Below are 20,186 nucleotides of genomic sequence, written 5' to 3' on the forward strand. Positions count from 1 at the left end.
AAAAAAAGAATTAAAACACACATATTTTACGTGAAAAAGTCCAGAGAAGAAAAATAACAGATAGAGGAAAAAGAAAACCCATTATGTTAAAAAACTGATACAAGAAAGAAAATATGCGAACGACTACTATATATGTATAAACATCATAACTATATATATATATATATGAGAAAGAAAACCCATTATGCTAAAAAATTGATACAAGAAAGAAAAGATACGAGCGACTATTACATAAGTATAAACATCATAACTATGTATATATATATATATATATATATATATATATATATATATATATATATAATAGGTCCAAATTGCGGGGGCTTGGTTTGTGGTGGTAACAGAGAGATCGGGTCGAACTAAATAGAATTTGAGTCACCAAGCTTTAATAATTTTTTGACATCTTTCTTAGGATTGGATAACTGGTTTTCTTAAAGACTTAAACTTAACAAAAGATTTGATAGTATCATACTATTAATATATTTCATGGGTTTCAATACTTTCCTTGTGTGGAGTTTCAAGGGCATGGATAGGCTCAACAAGTTGTGAAAGTAGGTGAACATGTGGTGAGGTTCAAAGACATCACCTTTAATCCAATATGTTAGACAATTAGTTTTTTTTTAAAATTTTATTTATGGCTATGTTTGATTTTTGAAGGAAAATATCATCAAAAGAAAATAAAAAGGAAAAAGGAAAAATAAGAAGAAAGAAAAAAAATGAAAATTTGTGAGGTTCGAAGACATCACCTTTAATCTAGACAATCAATTTTTCTAAAATTTTATTTATGACTATGTTTGATTCTTGAAAATTTTTAAAGGAAAATATTAGGAAAAAAAAATAGAAAGGAAAAGTAAGGAGAAAGAAAAAAATGATTTTTTTCCCCTTTTTTACGTAAAAAAAAAATGAAATAATTTAAAAATACATAAATTTCTAATTAGTTTTAATTAAAATTTGTAATTTTTTTGTATTTTTCATTATTTTTCAGAATGAACTAAATACAAGAAAATCACTTTTCTTTATAATTTTTTCTTCTTTAATACTTTCCCACAATCAAATATAGCCTAATTAACTTCATAACGCATATGAGCTCATATGAGCTTCTATACCTACTCTCATGCAGCCTATTTTTATTATTAAAGAGCAAAGACTCATTGATGCTTTCCAATTCGCCTTCACTTAGTGCAAAATTGTTGGTGCATAGTGCATAGAGATCAAAGGGCATCAAAGATTTCAAATGCTAGCCACTATTGGATTCAAATGATTTCCCTCTTTGGTGGTTTCCTCACTTGCAACTTCAAAATTATTACAAAGTTAGAAGTAAAGTTTCAACCCTAGACCCTTTTCCCAACAACCATGAGCTCCTTGAATCTTGAAACCATTGGAAGAAAAAATTCATCTAATTTCCTATGTTGAAAATTATAGAAAATTAGAAAAAGAATGAATGAAACGTTCATCACATTCAAATTCAAATGTTTTAATTACGCTTAAACCCAATACCCATGATAAACACTTACCTATAATAAGAAGCTCACTAACACATACTCACCATAAAATAAGACTGAATTCAAAAGCTTGAATCATTTGCTATGAGAAAGGGGACATAGGGTTAAGAAGTGGGTTTGGTGAAACTCAAGAAAGGGTCCATCCCTTGTGTTTCATGCCATTATTTTAATGGCTTCATCACCAATTGTGATGGGCTTTGTTGAGAAATCCAATAAGCTCCCTTGGGCCCTACTCATGGTAATGGACCTTTCAGTTGTTGTGAGTCTTCCACTTCTTACCAATAGATAGAGACTAATGTGAATGCGTGTCCACGTAGCTTACACGTCATTTATTGGTGAGTAAAGTTTAAATTTTGATGTATCATTTCTTAGTTGCACGTATCTCTTAAATGTATTAATTTTCGGTTCAAATCCCATTATATATATTAAGGGATTTTTGTTATCAAGCATGATATGAATATTAAACCTAAATTATACAAATTTAAGCTTTTAGGAAAATTAGTGAGTCAACTAATTTGGAATTCATTCGAGGAATTTGGAATTTATAATTGAATAAGGGAGAAAATTTTTTATGTTAGATAAATATGAACTTCTCCTAATCCTATAAACACATTTTAAAACTGTAAGAGTTTATTTGAACCCAAAACAGATAATATATACACGATTGAATACGAGTCATTATAAATGATATCAAAACCAATCCCCTGTCTTGGTATGAGGGTTTCTTTGACCTCGTGAGGGGTACCTATTTGTTTAGCTCTGTAATCCCTTGATACATAATGAAGACGTTATATTTATATGAGAGGTGTTTGTGATATTGTACATTGGATATAAGATAAAGTTTTTGATGTTATATAAATATGAATTTTTCTTAGTTGTATAAATGCATTTTAAAATCATGAGGGTCTTTTTGCATCTATGCGTTAAAAAAAAAAAAAGAAAAAAAAAAAAGAAAAAAAAAAAAGGATGTTTTGCCTTGGTCACCCATTTTGTTGTTAGAAAGAGAAAGAGGTGCAAAATAATGTACTTACACTAAAAAATAAAGATGAAAACTTCATTCTACGTATATTAATTGTAAGAAATTGAATGTATTTCTGTGTATGTAAATTCAATCCTTATATTGAATAATTCCAATAGCTTACTTTAGAAGGTAAAAATGATAACAATAAACTGTAATTCCTAACCTAAAGGCAAATAGTTATGACTTAGGAAAGGAAAAACTCAACCACTTATGGAAAAAAATATATACTATAATTAAAAAAAAAAAGAATCAAATAAGAAATATTAGAATAGAGAAAAAAAATTAATATCCTAAAATTTTTTAAAATAAAATTGTAAAATTTAAAAATACAATAGTGGATCCTTTAACATGAAAAGGAATAAAAATAAAGAATTAGTGATTTTAAGTTAATGATCTCTATATATTTTATTTAAAGCCGTGTTAATTCTTTCGATATTAAAATTTTTAACCTCCAATTTAGGGGATGTTTGATAAAACTTAATACTTATTACTTAATAAATTAAGTTGATTTTAAGTTAACTTATATTTAAATTATAAACTTAAAATTTATTACTTAATTCTTACTTTAAGTATTAAGATTGTTTAATAAAATTAACTTATGACTTATTTTAAATTATCAAGTTGACATACTTATCATCATAAATTATAATTAGGACAATGGAGATTAAGTAACAATGGAGGTTGTGGAATAATAAAGGAGATCGTGGAGATAGTTAGAACAAATGAAGGTAAAAAACTAAAATAAATATGTGGACTTAAGAATAAGTTAATTGTTTTTATTTATTACTTAGAGTTGTTTTTTACTTTAAATCATATCATTAAATTATTTTACCAAATATTATTAATTTATTTAATGACTTAAATTAAATTATTAAGTTGGCTTACGAAACATCCATTTAGTTTGACTTAGCATGACCTACGTCCATTTCATAGACATGCGAAAGTTTTATTGTGTTGGGCCGTAGATGGGTTGTTTGGGCCTCAACTAAGTTTTTCACCTCACATTGTGGGCCTTGCCCGGCCCGGAGTAATTCTGATTAGGCCCGCGTCTTTGTATACGAGTCCCAAGAGTACATTTCTTGAAGGATATACATACACACTTCAAAAAAACTTTATTTTAATCATGGAAGTATAAAGACAAAAAATATTAATAAATAAATAAATAAATATTATGTGCAAAAAAATACGTGAATAAAAGTTAGGGGGCATTTGATGAAAGAGTTACAATTGTAAAGTGATTTTTTTTTTAAATGATAGGTTTTATTTTTTTTAAGTATGTTTAGCTACGTACATAAATTTTAAATAATTTAAGATTAAATATCACAAAAAAAAAATATTGAATTTATAATTTTTTTAAATTTTTTGTTCCATTTTTATCATTTCTATAAAATAAAGAATTTTATTTTTAAATTATTTTTATATTAAAATTTATATATCTTCTTTTGAATCAAAATTTTTATTATAAGTTTCTTCATATAATAATATTAAAATTCTAAAAAAAAAACTCTATTTTTAATTGATTTATAGAAACTATATATACTCTATTTTAATTAATTTATGTTGAAATTAAATTTCTTTTAAAATACAACCTTTTATTCTTAGTCTATAAATAAACTCAATTTAATTGATTTATAAGAATTATTTTTTAATTAAAGGGTTTAAAAAATAAATTCAATATTCATTAAATACCATCTTTAAGTAAAATTTTTCGTACTCAATTCACATGCTATGTCAAATTGACAATTAACCAATAAGTCTTTGAAATTTAGGAAACACAGCTTCATATAAAATTTGCATAACACATAGGACACAAGAGACCTACTTCTTCTTCTTGCCACTGATCATGCTCTTATTTTCTTACAACAGTCATCACTATTCATTATAATATAGTAGTAGAACTCAGGATCATGGTGGGTCTTCCATCTGAAAGCCTCTCAAATTCAGTCATTCAGCCAGGGCTTGTCTCTCAAACCTACTTCCAAGTCACTGCAATAGGACTTCTAACTGTATATTTGATGGACACCCAAACAAGAGATCCAAAAGATGGATCTGATGAATTTGATTTCTTTCCTGAATCAGCAAACCTCACCTCGTAGCTCAGTTTCTGGCCAGCCCGTCTGAACTTTAAAACCTTAGGCTTAACGATGATTGGTACTCCTTCAGGCTCATGCACCTGCGCCACATAAGCAGTACGAGGGTACCCAACATTTGTTACAGTTCTTTTGCATATGGCGCTGTTGTTTTCGGAATTTCGCTTGAAAAGTACTGCAAATGAAGGGTAGTTCAAGTCACCCGTTTGGAGAACTGTGTAAGTGGGGCAACTGAAGTTCCCCCTTGATATCGTAGCCATCTGAGAAGATGAATAGTTGAGACTACACAGATAGTAGAGATAGTCAACATAGGTGATATCATAAATCAGCCCTGGTTTGGAGGCTTTCTCAGGATCAACATGGCCTGAACCATACGCAAATGGCGTGGCTGATGGGCTGTTTGGACGCATATCTGAGATGGGAGCCTTCTTGTTGTCTAGAGTATAGGCGGTTGTCATTAGGGCTGACTTGATGGCCGCAGGTGACCATTCTTTGTGTGCTTCTTTAAGAATTGCAGCTAAGCCACCAACGTGAGGACAAGACATAGATGTTCCTGAAATTACATTAAATAGTACACTTCTGTTGTCGCTCTTGATCTTGGATGGGCTCACTGTCGGCGGCCAGGCGGCCAGTATGTTCACGCCCGGAGCTGTCACATCGGGCTTGATCACATAAGGTTCTTTAAGTGCAGGGCCTCTTGAGGAGAATGATGCCATCACAGGTGCCGGCTTGCCGAACACTGTCCCTTTGAAAACAATGGAAGCAGTGGGATTCCCCGAGCTGGTATAGTTTCTTATGGATATAGATGCTGAGGCCCCCAGAGCAGAGGCTGGTAAAACATGTGGATCAACCCGAATTTCCTCACCCTGAGATGCAGTGTTCAGCAGTAGCATTCCAGCTCCACCTGCCTTTTCCACTTCTTGTCCCTTTTCAACCCCTCCGTTGATGCCTCGCTCACATACAACAATCTTCCCTTTAACCAGAGCTGGGGAGAGTGTGCCACTACTGCAGTACTTGGCTATTGCCCTGCCTGCAGATTCACCATAAACAAGCGGCAGTTGCTCAGTTGACTTTCCTGAATATAATGATTCCCCTTCAAAAGTTTGTCCGTTACCAAGATTAACTATGGCAGGGAAGCTTCTATCCATGGTGCTTGCAGCAACGGTCATCATCCATGGTGCTGCATTGACGACAGTTGAACTGGAAGGGCCTGAATTTCCAGCAGCGGCAGCAACGAAAACCCCATGTTGGACTGCCCCCAAGGATGCAATAGCCAAGACATCAGTATAGTAAGGCTTTGAGGATCCTCCAATGGAGAGTGACAAGACATCAACCCCATCGGAAACAGCCTGGTCTATTGCTGCTAATATATCGGAGGAAGCGCAACCACGAGAATAGCAAGCTTTGTATTCAGCGATTCTTGCTGTAGAGCTCATTCCAGCGGCGACGCCCTTGGCCATACCGAAAAGGCTAGCGCCATCTATCATCTGGCCAGCTGCGGTTGATGCAGTGTGAGTTCCATGGCCTTGGGAGTCCCTAGCAGATCGGAAGTCCACCGTTTCATCTATTTTCCCAGCTGCGGCCTCGTAGCCCTTGTAGTAGGCTCTTGCGCCTATAAGCTTCATGTTGCAATTTTTAGCTGTGAATCTTGTGCCTTCCTCGCAAACACCCTTCCATCGAGAGGGCACCGGCCGTTTCATGCCCCCATCCTTGAAACTAGCATGTTCAGGCCAGATTCCAGAATCGACAAAGCCGATTATCACATCGTTCGCCAAGTTGCGTGAAGTCAATAGTCCTTCTCCGAATTTCAGGCCAAGAAACTGCGGTGAGTGGGTGGTTTGGAGACTCAGCATTTCATCAGGAACAGCTGACAGAAACCCATCAACTTTGTTCAAGGCTTCCAACTGCCTATTGGAAAGCCTTGCAGCGAAGCCAGTGATTGCAGTTTCATAGGTGTAAAGGAGCTCAGGGGCTGATGCTTCTTCTCCTCCATCTTCTTCAGCTGACAATTCTGTGATGGAATCCATCACTACTTCATACCATTTCTTGGAATCCCCAAGAATATTGTCTAAAGCCGTGGTCTTGGCCTTGTCCATGTGAACTACATAAATCTCTTTGTCTTCTGAAGCAATTGAAATAGCAGCGGCCATGAAGACCACCAGCAACGATGACAATCTATACACCATGATGATGCCTGCATGAAAAAAGAAAATTTTGATATGAATCCAAACATATAATTTGACTGCTCAGTAATGAATTGTGCAGCAGACTCTCAATCTGCACATGGGGTACTGCATGCCATACAATAGTTCATGGATGAACAGATGAAGTAATAACAGATAGGGAAGCTCCAACTGAAAACCTGAGAAAGCTGGAGCTCTAATGTCTTCTCAAACTACAAGTATATACCTCAAGTTAAAAGCTTAAATTATAAAATGGGATTAATGAAGGATGTAAAATCAAATTAAAATTGTTAGAAGTACAATTTTTTTTTTTTTGGTCAAACTGGCAACAAGCCCACTCTACTGTGCTTCTTGTGAGAAAATTTGAACTGTTGAAGATGCACAAAATATCAGTGAGAAAAATGGTGAGGATTTAGAAGCCATGAATATCTAGACGCTTCTTCCAAATATTTAAACAGTCAAGTGGGCCAAGGTTTGGTTTGTCTGATCTCTGGTTGCCATAGGCTTTGCACAGTAATTGCAAAGCTCATTTGGAGATCAAACCAAAGCAACCAACGCCCATCTTTCTGACAAGACTGCAGGGTCAGGACCAATGCAAGAAGAGATGGGATCAAAACCCATCACAGAGGACAACAACAAATGGGTCTAGGAGGTCATCATCCGACACCCATATAGAAATAAGACTTAAGACCATAGAGAGAGAGAGAGAGAGAGAGAGAGAGAGAGAGATCCCTTCTTATATACCTACTTTTCTTCTCAATCCAAAAGAGTGAGGAGTAACCAATGCTGAGGAGAGTCTTATATAGCCAAAGAAAAAGACTGACAGAACTGAACAAAACAAGATCCCACTCTGCTCCCTTGCCACTTTCTTTCCTTTTGTAATTTAATAATGGCATGCCTTGGAAATAAAGCTTCCTATCCACTTTGAGATTCAGAGACAAGTTATATTGTTGAGTGGAGAATGTTTACACGTTGATAGTGGTGACAGTTGATGGCGCTAATTATCCTTAGAAGCTTTTCATTAGTGAATTCCAAGTTTGCGTATTCAAGGGGCCACCATTTTTATATAATGTATGGCACAATGTCATTGTAGCATGGAAGGAAGGGAGAGTGTCTTGTGGAGAAAATGATTTTGGATGTCATCGATATTACGGTTTCGTTGGGCATTTTAAGCAAATGTTTTTAGCATATATATATATATATATATATATATATTTAAAAAAACAATAAGAGATTTGACAAAATTTTAAAAACTTTTAAATAGTTTAAAAATCACTTGTAGCTTTCCATTTATCCTAAAAATATTAAAAAAAAAAACATTTTAAATATAAATATTATTATGCCCACAAAAGATTTAATACAAATAATGTTAATTTTAGAACATGTAGATAAAACAATCTATATAAAAATACATGAAATTTTAATGTGGTTCTACCAACCATACTTATATCCATATTTGATGGGAAATCATTCCATTATATCATATAAAACATTACAAAACATAGAAATTAATTAGATACAATTATTGGGTTTTGAAAACATCTCATATTTATAATTGTTTCTCTTTATTGTCCAAAATACTAAATCTTTTTCTGTAGCAACTCTGATAAAAAAAAATCAAATAAAGAGTACTACACCTTTTGTAGTATTTCGGGTATCGTCCTTAAGGATTGACTTATGGAATTTATTAGTACTAAGATAAATGAATCACTATTATTTAAATCCTAAAGTGAAAAACCAATGTGTGAATTAACTTTTATGAAGTGAAATTAAGTAAAAGAAACTAAATTAATAATAAAATGAATTTTAATTTTTAATTCAATTGATTCAAGTATGGGGTTTTCAACAATCTAACTTAAGGTATAAAAACATAGAGAACAAGGGTTTCTCAAGTAGAGTGATCTTAGGGTTTTGGGATCTTTAGTCGTTCGTGATCAACTTGAGCTCTATAATTCAGAATTGCATCGGAAACCTAATTTTTCATTTTTTTTAAAAATTCCTAAAATCATCAAATAAATGAAAATAATTATTGGTTTAATTACTCCTTATAACTTTGTTTTAATGCAGATAACGATAAGAAATATCAAGATAACTAATGACAAAGAGTTATCAAGAATCACTAGTGTCGGGTAATAATATATTGTGTATCATTCTTTAAACTAACTCACAATGATAAGATCAAAAATTAATAAATTGTAACTCAACTATTAGTTAATTTCATTGTTATAATAATTTACCCAATATCCTTATAAGTTTTCTAGTCTTTAGGTTTTCATACTTCAAGCCCCAAGTTGGCTTTATAGCCTCTCATGGAGGTGATATCTTATTCATAATTCATAATAGAGTAAAAATACATAATTTGAATAAAAAGAAACTAAAAATAATATATTCAACAAAAAAGAAAAGAAACAAACCAAAATTCTTGTCTTCTTTCCCACAAAATGTCAAACTCCCAAAAAATCCCTAAATCCTAGAACTAAGAGAATTCATATAGTAACCTCAATGACTTTACATGCGACACTCTTATTGGCTACTTATTAGAAAAAAAATTCATAAACAACCTAAAAAGACTCCAAAAATTACGACTTCTAAATAAGTATGATGCATTTTGAATTGAATGGAGGCATTTAAAACTCGTTTTCACGCATTTTGGAGCTCAAACTTGATCACCAATGGTTGAGTTCAAAATTTAGGTAAGTCCCAAATGAATTTCAAACTCATAAGTGGTAGGAGAAAGCTCAATTCGAAATCAAGATGGTGAGTTCGAAATTCTCATTGCCTATGCAAAATCTCCATGTTTTTAAGTTTGAAATGCATGCCTTTCTTTGAAATAAATAGGAGGATTCGAACTTAACATTTTCTAAAAGTTTTCTTGCATTTCTTTGAGTTTTGAATGACCAAAAACCATTTCAAATTCAAATTACCAATTTCGAACTCAACTTTCCTCTCTGACCAATTTGCTTTAAATATTCATAACTTCCTCATTTTAACTCTGATTTGTGTACTGTTTGAAGCATTGGATTTTTTACTTCTCAAGCTTCAAAATGATATATGACTTGCCTAATATAGACTTTGGAAAGTACTCCAAATTTCATCTTAAATTCAAAGTATATGTTACTACTAGATTTTGAGTTTTAAATTTCCATGCAAACTTGATGAATTAATTTTCCACCATGCCTTATTTCTCATGTTTGTGTGCCTCATTTCTTACTTCATAATGGTCATTCCTCATCTCCCAAACTCGCAATTTCCTCATCTTGCTTCTTCTCATATTTTATGAGTCTTGGCTTATTTTCTCATTTAACCCCTTCTTACTCTTTCAACATCTAAAATAATTCAATTTGCACTATTTTCTTCCTTTGAGCTAGAGATAAATCTTTAAAATATAAGTTAAACTCATGACTAGGACCTTAACATCGATTTGGGTCAAGTCGGATGATTTGGGTCAAATACACTCTTAATCATCCTCTTATTTATGAGTTCAAATTGTTATATTGATGGTTCTTGATGGATATTTTACAATTTTTTTTTCCTAAAACAATTCAGTTAGAAAGAAATAATTTTTTTTTTCTTAAATCATGTTTCTCAAGAAAACATTAGAGAAACTTTTTGTTTTTTTTGAAGGTTATTTGAATAAAATAGTTGTATATATAAAATGTTTAAAAAAAATTAAAAATCATTTATATTTCTTTAAAAGATGCTTTTACAAAAAAAAAAGAAAAGTACTTCTAACTAAAAACATTCTTGATAAAAAAATACTCAATTACATTCTTAATCATTATGGTATCTGTGAGCTTAATTATCATATTCATTATTCTTAATGGGTATTTTGACATTTTTCCTCAAGTCGATCGAATGCGATACCATATATATATGACTGGGAATAGGTTTTCCATGTGGGACTTTTTCTTCTATAAGCAAATCAGAAGGCAAAGAAGACCCATTACTTCTTCCAGATTATTCACCTTTACTTAGTGGGAGCTTGTTAGTGCTTAGAGATTAAAGAGATAAAAATTACAAGGCATATATATATATATATATATATATATGACTGGGAAAAGGTTTCCCATGTGGGACTTTTTCTTCTCTCAGCAAATGAGAAGGAAAGAAGCTAGACCCATTACTTCTCCCAGATTCACCTTTGCTTAGTGGGAACTTGTTAGTGGTTAATTACAAGGATAAAATTCCCCATGCTAGCCATTAGAAGATTCATATGATTTCCCACTTTTGTAGTGCTAAAGCCCAGTGAGTTTTTTCTTAGACACCAATTGCCTGGCTTATGGTCGTCACCAACCCCATTTTCCCGTACAGAGTTCTCATTTTTTTATGACTTATCTTCACAAAAATGCTACTGAATTCAAAAGCTTGAATCATTTTTTCCCAAAGAGCAGCAAGTAGAGATGAGGAGTGAGTTTTACTAATGGAGTATAACCACATAAGAGAGGTGCCAAACGTTTAATTTGGTCCGCAAATCCATGCCATTTTTTTGTTCACCAATTGTGGTAGTCTTGTTGCTGAACAAAATCTAATAACGTCTCATTGGGAGCAGCTACTCATGCTAATGGGCTTTTCATTTGTGACTTTCCGAGTCTTCCACTTACCACTACTCCTAAGGATAGCCTTCTTGCCATTAATCGACAAATATTGATGCGAAGGTAGTTGAGTATACTTCTAGAAGAATAATAAATAATTAAACCAAAACAATAAGAATAATAATAATAAAAAAGCCCTTGTTTTGAGGCAGCTTCTAACTTTTTACTTCTTCTAGAAGTTAGAATTGTAGTCGAAGTTAAGATTTTCAAATCACAACATTAATATTATAAAAAATTTATTAAATATAAAAGAACTTTTTTATGTAAGTCAAATAGAAATTTTATAAAAAGTAACATTTTTTTATTTCTATATTAAAGTTTTTTTTTTGTTTTTTATTTTTATTTTTTTAAGTTATGAAGTGTTTGAACAAAATCATGCATAGAAGTTCTTATTTTTTAGGTTAAAAAAGAGTTTTTGATTTTTGATTGATTGGGAACATGAAAAGATGGGGAATAAGGAGGGAAAGCTTAGAAGTAACAAAAGCTAAAAGAAACATGGGTGAGTCGAATTAAATTTTCAAATTCATTCCAATGAAAAATCTAACATCATTTAGATTTTTGAAATTTTTCATTATAATTTTTGCATGTCTCTTAATTTTTAATTTCTATCAAATTAGTCAAAATTAATTCAACCAATCCACAACCATTGAATATTGAATCTATTTTGAAAAATCTTAAGATTATATTTGGTTATTGGAAAGTATTAAGGAAAGAAAAAAAATGGTAAAAAAAAAAAAATTCTCATATTTAATTGTATTATGAAAAATATTAATGAAAAACAATTAAAATTATGTAGAAATTTATATATTTTTAAATTATTTAATTTTTATATAAAAAAATTAAATATAGAAATGGTTTATTAAATTTAATTTTTTATTTTATTTTTCTTCCTTTTACTTTCCTCTCACTTTATCTCTATATTTTCTTTCTCACATGTTTTCCCCACATTTTGGAACCAAACATAACAAAGGAATTATCATAGGGAAAGTCATGAAAATTATACTATAATACAAAATTGGTTAAAAAGATTGCAACAAACTCAATGGAGGGGGAGGGGAAGGGGTGGAGATTTAATGGTGTATTAATTTTTAAAGAACATCCTAATGCTATGTTTGATTCTTAAAAAATTTGAGAAAAAATATAAGACAAAGAAAATAGAGAGGAAAAATAGAAGGAAAGAAAAAAATAAAATAAAAAAATAAAATTAATAAATTAATTTTACATGTTATTTTAAATATATTTCACTTATTGTAACTTTTTAATATAAATATTAAATAATTTGAAAATGTATAACTTTTTAATTGTATTTAATATTTTTTAATAAGACAACCAAATAAAAGAAAAATATTTTTCTTCATATTTTTTTTTTAATACTTTTCAGAACCAAATATAATTTAAAAGAATTGAATATATATGAAAAGAGAAGAAGCAAAAATTCTTCTTTAGTAAAGATTATGAAACAATTTTTTAAGAAAAAATTCTCTGACTTTATTGTTTTTATTTATGAGATCCTCTTAAGCTATAATAAAATTATGTTTAATCATAAATCTATATATAATTTATTCATTATTTAATATAATAATAAAAGTGATATATTTATGAGAAGTATATTGAAGGTTTTTTTTTTTAAAAAAAATGAAATTAAACTTTTGAAATAAGGCCTTTAACTTTTGAAATAAGGTTTTTTTTAGTGTATAAAATAAAATTAGAATTCTAAATAAAAAATCCATTTAATAATTTTTATTATTATAATTAAAATTGTTCATACTGAATTCACATTAAATTGTTAGTAATCGTTAAGCAATAAGTCTCTGAAATTTAGGAAACACAGCTTAATATAAAATTTGCATAACATATTTCCAAGTTACAACACGCTTGCTTAGTATAAACACCATCCACAAGACACAAGACCTATTTCTTCTTGCCCTTGATCATATTCTTACTTTCTTACAACAGTCATCAACTGATAATTATTCATTATAATATAGTAATAGACTCAGGTTCAGGGTGGGTCTTCCACCTAAAACCTACTGCCAAGTCACTGCAATAGGACTTCTAACTGAATATCTGCTGGACACCCAAACAAGAGATCCAAAAGATGAATCTGATGAACTTGATTTCTCTCCCGAATCAACAAAACTTACCTTGTAGCTCAGTTTCTGGCCCTTCTGGTTGAACTTTAAAACCTTAGGCTCAACGATGACTGATACTCCTTCAGGCTCATGGGCCTGCGCCACATAAGTAGTAGTAGGGTACCCAATATTTGTTACGGTTCTTTTGTATGTGGCGCTGTTGTTGTGGGAATCTCCATCGAAAAGTACAGCAAATGAAGGGTAGTTCAAGTCACCCGTTTGAAGATCTGTGTCTGTGGGGCAACTGAAGTTCCCCCTTGATAGTGTAGCCATCTCAGAAGATGAATACTTGAGACTACACAGATAGTAGAGATAGTCCTCATAGCCGATATCATAAATCAGTCCTGGGTTAGAGGCTTTCTCAGGATCGACATGGCCTGAACCATGCGCAAATGGGGTGGCTGATGGGCTCTCCGAACCGGTATCTGAGATGGGAGCTTTCTTGTTGTCTAGAGTGTAAGCGGTTGTCATTAGGGCTGACTTGATGGCCGCAGGTGACCAGTCTTGGTGTGCTCCTTTGATGATTGCAGCTAAGCCACTAACGTGAGGACAAGACATGGATGTTCCTGAAATTACATTAAATAGTACACTTCTGTTGTCGCTCTTGATCCCGGATGGGCCCACTGTCGGCGGCCAGGCGGCCAGTATGTTCACTCCCGGGGCTGTCACATCGGGCTTGATCACATAAGGTTCTAAAAGTGCAGGGCCTCTTGAGGAGAATGATGCCATCACTGGTGCTGGCTTGCCAAACACTGTCCCATTGAAAACAATGGAAGCAGTGGGATTCCCCGAGCTGATGTAGTTTCTTATGGATTTAGATGCAGAGGCCCCCAGAGAACTGGCTGGCAAAACATGTGGATCAACCCGAATTTCCTCACCCTGAGATGCAGTGTTCAGTAGTAGCATTCCAGCTCCACCTGCCTTTTCCACTTCTTGTCCCTTTTCCACCCCTCTGTTGATGCCTCGCTCACATACAACAATCTTCCCTTTAACCAGAGCTGAAGAGAGTGTGCCACTACTGCAGTACTTGGCTCTTGCGCCGCCTGCAGATTCACCATAAACAAGCGATAGTTGCTCAGTTGACGTTCCGGAATATAATGATTCCCCATCAAAAGTTTCTCCGTTACCAAGATTAACTATGGCAGGGAAGCTTCTATCCATGGTGCTTGCAGCAACGGTCATCATCCATGGTGCTGCATTGACGACAGTTGAACTAGATGGGCCTGAATTTCCAGCAGCGGCAGCAACGAAAACTCCATGTTGGACTGCCCCCAAGGAGGCAATAGCCAAGACATCAGCATAGTAAGGCTGTGAGGATCCTCCAATGGAGAGTGACAAGATATCAACCCCATCGGAAACAGCCTGGTCTATTGCTGCTAATATATCGGAGGAAGCACAACCACGAGCATAGCAAGCTTTGTATGCAGCGATTCTTCCTGTACAGCTCATTCCAGCGGCGACGCCCTTGGCCATACCGAAAATGCTAGCTCCATCTATCATATGGCCTGCTGCAGTTGATGCAGTGTGAGTTCCATGGCCATGGGAGTCCCTAGCAGATCGGAAGTCCACCGTTTCATCTATTTTCCCAGCTGCGGCCTCGTAGCCCTTGTAGTAGGCTCTTGCGCCTATAAGCTTCCTGTTGCAATTTTTAGCTGTGAATCTTGTGCCTTCCTCGCAAACACCCTTCCATCGAGAGGGCACCGGCCGTTTCATGCCCGCATCCTTGAAACTTGCGTGTTCAGGCCAGATTCCAGAATCGACAAAGCCGATTATCACATCGTTCGCCAAGTTGCGTGAAGTCAATAGTCCTTTTCCGAATTGCAGGCCAAGAAACTGAGGTGAGTAGGTGGTTTGGAGACTCAGCATTTCATCAGGAACAGCTGACAGAAACCCCTCAACTTTGTTCAAGGTTTCCAACTGCCTATTGGAAAGCCTTGCAGCGAAGCCAGTGATTGCAGTTTCATAGGTGTAAAGGAGCTCAGGGGCTGATGCTTCTTCTACTCCATCTTCTTCAGCTGACAATTCTGTGATGGAATCCATCACTACTTCATACCATTTCTTGGAATCCCCAAGAATATTGTCTAAAGCTGTGGTCTTGGCCTTGTCCATGTGAACTACATAAATCTCTTTGTCTTCTGAAGCAATTGAAATAGCAGCGGCCATGAAAACCACCAGCAACAATGACAATCTGTACACCATGATGATGCCTGTATGAAAAAAAGAAAATTTTGATATGAATCCAAACATATAATTTGACTGCTCAGTAATGAATTGTGCAGCAGACTCTCAATCTTCATGGGGTACTGCCATAAAACAGTTCATGGATGAACAGACGAAGTAATAACAGATAGGGAAACTCCAACTCAAAACCTGAGAAAGCTGGAGCTCCTATGCCAGCTCAAACTACAAGTATTTACCACGAGTTACCCCAAAAGCTTAAATTATAAGATGGGATTAATGAAGGATGTAAAATCAAATTAAAATTGCTAGTAGAAGTACAAACACTAGCTTTTTTTTTTTTTCTAGTGAAACTAGCAACAAGCCCACACTACTGTGCTTCTTGTGAGAGAATTTGAACGATGCACAAAATATCAGTTAGAAAAGTGATGAGAATTTAGAAGCCATGATATCTAGAAGCTTCTTCCAAACAGTTAAACAGTCAAGCGGGCCAAGGTTTGGTTTGGTCTGATCTCTGGCTGCCATAGGCTTTGCCCAATAATTCCAAAGCTCATTTGGAGATCAAACCAAAGCAACCAAGGTCCATCTTTATGAATAGACTGCTAGGTCAGGACCAATGCATGAAGAAATAAGACCAAGAGGACAACAACAAATGGATCTAGGAGGTCATCATCGGGTACCCATGAAGAAATAAGACTAAGAGTGAGAGAGAGAGCCCCTCTTATATACCTACTTCTTTTTCTTCTCGATCCAAAAGAGTGAGGAATAACTAATGCTGAGGAGAGTCTTATATAGCCAAAGAAAGAGACTGTCACACAACTGAACAAAACAAGAGCCCACTGTGCTCCCCTTCCACTTTCTTTCCTTTTCTATTTTAAAATTGGCATGCCTTAGAAATAAAGCTTCCTATCCACTTTGAGAATGAGAGACAAATTTTATTGTTGAGTGGAGAATGTTTACATGTTGATGGTGGTGACAGTTGATGACTTTAATTTCCAAGTTTGCGGCTTCAAGGGCCACAATTTTTATATTATGTATGGCACAATGTCATTGTAGCATGGAAGGAAGAGAGTGTTTTGCGGAGAAAATGCTTTGGATATCATTGATATTACGGTTTCTTTGAGCATTTTTAGAAAATGTTTTTAGCATAAAAAAAAATATTTTTGAAAAAAAATAAAAGTTATAAGAGATTTAACAAAATTTAAGAAACATCTAAACAGTTCAAAAATCACTTGTAGCTTTTCCATTCATCTTAAAAACGGTTTTAAAGAAAACACTTTTGATGATATCAAAATAAGACACCCCTAGGAGAAGATACTTCATCTTGGTATTACATCAAGAAAGGGGAGAAACTTACCAAATACCTCCCACTAAGAGGTGCCCCCTCTAGCCCATCACCTTCAAGTCAAGCCAATCCTACGACCTGACTATTGTTAAGGTCATCCTGACTATTGTTGTGTCAACAAAAGTTTTAATACAAACAATGTTAGTTTCAAAACATGAAGGCAAAATAATCCACATAAAAATACAAAAAGTTTTAATGTGGTTTTGCCAACCTTATCTCTATCCATATATGATAAGAAATTATTCCACTATAGTATAAAGAATATTATAGATGACAAAAACTAGATATAACTATTGGGTTGTTAAAACATCTTGAGAAAATAAAAGTTATGCTTAAAGGAGAAAAACACCCAAGAAAGGGGGGGGAGGGGGTGAATTGGGTTTTTCAATACAACAAATTCAAGCACAATATAAACAAGAAATAAAGAGATAGAGTTAGAGAATTCAAACTCGAATTTTATAGTGGTTCGACACTTCCTTGTCTACGTCCACTCTCTTAAATCTCCTAACCGAGTGAGGGTTCCACTAGCTTGAAGCTTCAACCAAGCTTCCAATCCTTTACACTTGGATTTCGGCTCTAATGAGCTCTTACGCAATCCCTTCAAGATTTAAACCTCTTGAAGTCTTTAACACTCAAGTTTTACAAGAAAGAAACTATCAACCTAGCTCAAATACAAAACAAAGTTAGGATGACTCACAAAGGTGCACTAAAAGATATGCAAGTGATGGTTTTAATGCACTAAGAAAGAAATGAGAGCTTTTAAGCCAAGAACAGGTAGGTAGACAATTCATTGCAGGTGTTCTCTATGTCATAAATGAAGTGGAGTTCTCAATTTATAGGTTTCTAAGCTCGAGAGTCAAAAATAGCAAAAGGCAACCTCGAACGGTCGAGCTGGGGGTCAACTGGTTCACTAGCCGTTGGAGCATTTAATGATTTGGCAGGTTACCGTTGTCTTGATCGGAGGTCTACCGGGAAGGGGTGAACCTCAATTGGGAAAAGGAAGCTACTGGATAAGAGAGAATGTTTTTGGCACTCCTCGATTGGACCTCGATCGGGCAAGGGCAACCGGTTGATCGGTTCCCCAACCGGTTGAGCCAGTTGGCTAGAGCCTCAATCAGTTCAACCTTTTGGCCTCGAAAACCTATCCTTTTCAATTCCATTCTTTTTTAACACTTATGCAAGGTCTTTAGGTAAAATAATATGTCAATTTTGAAACGTTTTGCCTAAGGTACATTTGATAAAACTCGGGTTTTAATGAAATCGAAAATTTAAATAATAAACCGAGTTTTCAAAAATGTATGAAAAGGTATGAAAAACCTAAGTGCACCCATGTATTTATCTTACATTCGTTTCCTATTATCAAAAGTCTTCCAATTGTCTCAATCTTGTATCCCTTTGGTTCTTCGATGAATTTCTGAATTTATACCTGAAATTCTTATCATTCAAACCAATTAGTCACTTAACCATGGTTTATTATCATCAAAATCCGATTGGGAGAACCCTTGGGCTAACACATCTCATATTTCCCTACTCCTAATATCCATATCTTAAACCACCAATCTCTTGTTTTATCGAGCATCATTCATTCTTCCTCACATCTCTATCCACCATGCATAATCTTTACAAACACATCTCTATCTTATAACATTTTTCCCTTAAGACATAAAATATTTATAAAAATATTCCTAATAACTTTTCTTCTTTTATAAAAAAAAAAATTAATATTACAATCACATGAATACAAAAAAAATATTCTTTATAAGAAAAAATCTATACTATTTAGGAATTTGAGACACTTTTCAACAAATACTTTTAATAAAAGTACTTTCAAATACACTCTTAATAATCCTATTATTTATGAGTTCTATTGTCATATTCATATTTCTTGATGAATATTTTGTAATGTTATTTTTCTTAAAACAATTCAATTAGAAAGAAATATAAATTTTTTTTCTAAAATTGCTTCTCTCAACAAAACGTTAGAGAATTTTATTTTATTTTTATTTAAGTTGATTGAATAAAATAGTTGTAAGTAAAATACTTTTAAAAAAATTTAAAAATCATTTATATTGCTTGTTGAAGATGTCTTTTTAAAAAAAATATGTATTTCAATTAAAAACACTCCCAATAAAAATACAGGTTAATTTCATTCATATCCTTTTAAGGTTTTGACTAATACATTTAACTTTCATAGGTCTAAGATTTCATCATTCTCTTCCCTTACTTTGAATGAGAGAAGAAATAAGTGAAAATAAGAAATGAAAAAGATAAATGCAATATTTGATGAAATTTCAGATCTATAAAGAATAAATGTATTTAATCGAAATCCGAGAGAGGTAAATGAAATTAACCTTAAAAATACTTAAATGCACTCTTAATCATTATGTTGTTTGTGAGCTTAGAAAACACCAAAGAAAGCCTTTTTTCCTCAAGTCAATCGATAGCAATAGCATATATATATATATATATGACTGGGATCTCATGTGGGACTTTCTCTCTCAGCAAATGAGAAGGCAAGAAATGAAAAGGCAAGAAGACCCATTACTTCTTCCAGATTCACCTTTGCTTAGTGGGAACTTGTTAGTGGTTAATTACAAGGATAAAAAATTCCCCATGGTAGCCATTAGAAGATTCATATGATTTCCCACTTTTGTAGTGTTAAAGCCCAGTGAGTTTTTTCTTAGTCACCAAACACTAACCAATTGGATCGCCAGGCGGTCACCAATCCCATTTTTTCCGTACTAAGTCTCATCCTGTATGATTTATCTTCACAAAAATGCTAATGAATTCAAAAGCTTGAATCATTTTTCCCTTGAGAAATAAAGTATTTGATGAAAAATATAAATAAAGTATTTGATGAAATTTCAGATCTATAGAGAATAAATGTATTTAATCGAAATCCGAGAAAGGTAAATGAAATTAACCTTAAAAATACTCAAATGCACTCTTAATCGTTATGTTGTTTGTGAGCTTAGAAAACACTAAAGAAAGCCTTTTTTCCTCAAGTCAATCGATAGCAATAGCATTTTGATGATAACAAACCTTGATTATCTAGGAGAAAAAGAAATCTCCCCCTCAAACCAATCATGGATCAATTGATTCAAAATTTATGAATTTAAAACCAAGATAATCAGAACATACTA

The 20,186-nt window shown here is 33.4% G+C and overlaps 2 protein-coding genes across 2 annotated transcripts; both read right to left on the reverse strand.

The window, feature by feature from the left end:
* Positions 1-4,495: 4,495 nt before the first annotated feature.
* LOC100260739 (subtilisin-like protease SBT1.1) lies at positions 4,496-6,799 on the reverse strand. Its single transcript, XM_019225501.2, has one exon. The coding sequence runs from the start codon at positions 6,797-6,799 to the stop codon at positions 4,496-4,498; it is 2,304 nt and encodes a 767-aa protein (XP_019081046.1).
* A 6,616-nt stretch (positions 6,800-13,415) lies between these two features.
* LOC100265949 (subtilisin-like protease SBT1.1) lies at positions 13,416-15,719 on the reverse strand. The gene has a single exon (XM_010663311.3). It carries the CDS (start codon positions 15,717-15,719, stop codon positions 13,416-13,418), a length of 2,304 nt encoding a protein of 767 aa, XP_010661613.1.
* Between the last annotated feature and the right edge of the window lie 4,467 nt (positions 15,720-20,186).

This window comes from Vitis vinifera, chromosome 15 (assembly GCF_030704535.1).
Source record: "Vitis vinifera cultivar Pinot Noir 40024 chromosome 15, ASM3070453v1".
Taxonomy (NCBI): domain Eukaryota; kingdom Viridiplantae; phylum Streptophyta; class Magnoliopsida; order Vitales; family Vitaceae; genus Vitis; species Vitis vinifera.

Bases quoted from the DNA above. Each gene is read 5' to 3' on its own strand.
- LOC100260739 (XM_019225501.2), bottom strand. From the start codon at position 6,799: ATGGTGTATAGATTGTCATCGTTGCTGGTGGTCTTCATGGCCGCTGCT.
- LOC100265949 (XM_010663311.3), bottom strand. From the start codon at position 15,719: ATGGTGTACAGATTGTCATTGTTGCTGGTGGTTTTCATGGCCGCTGCT.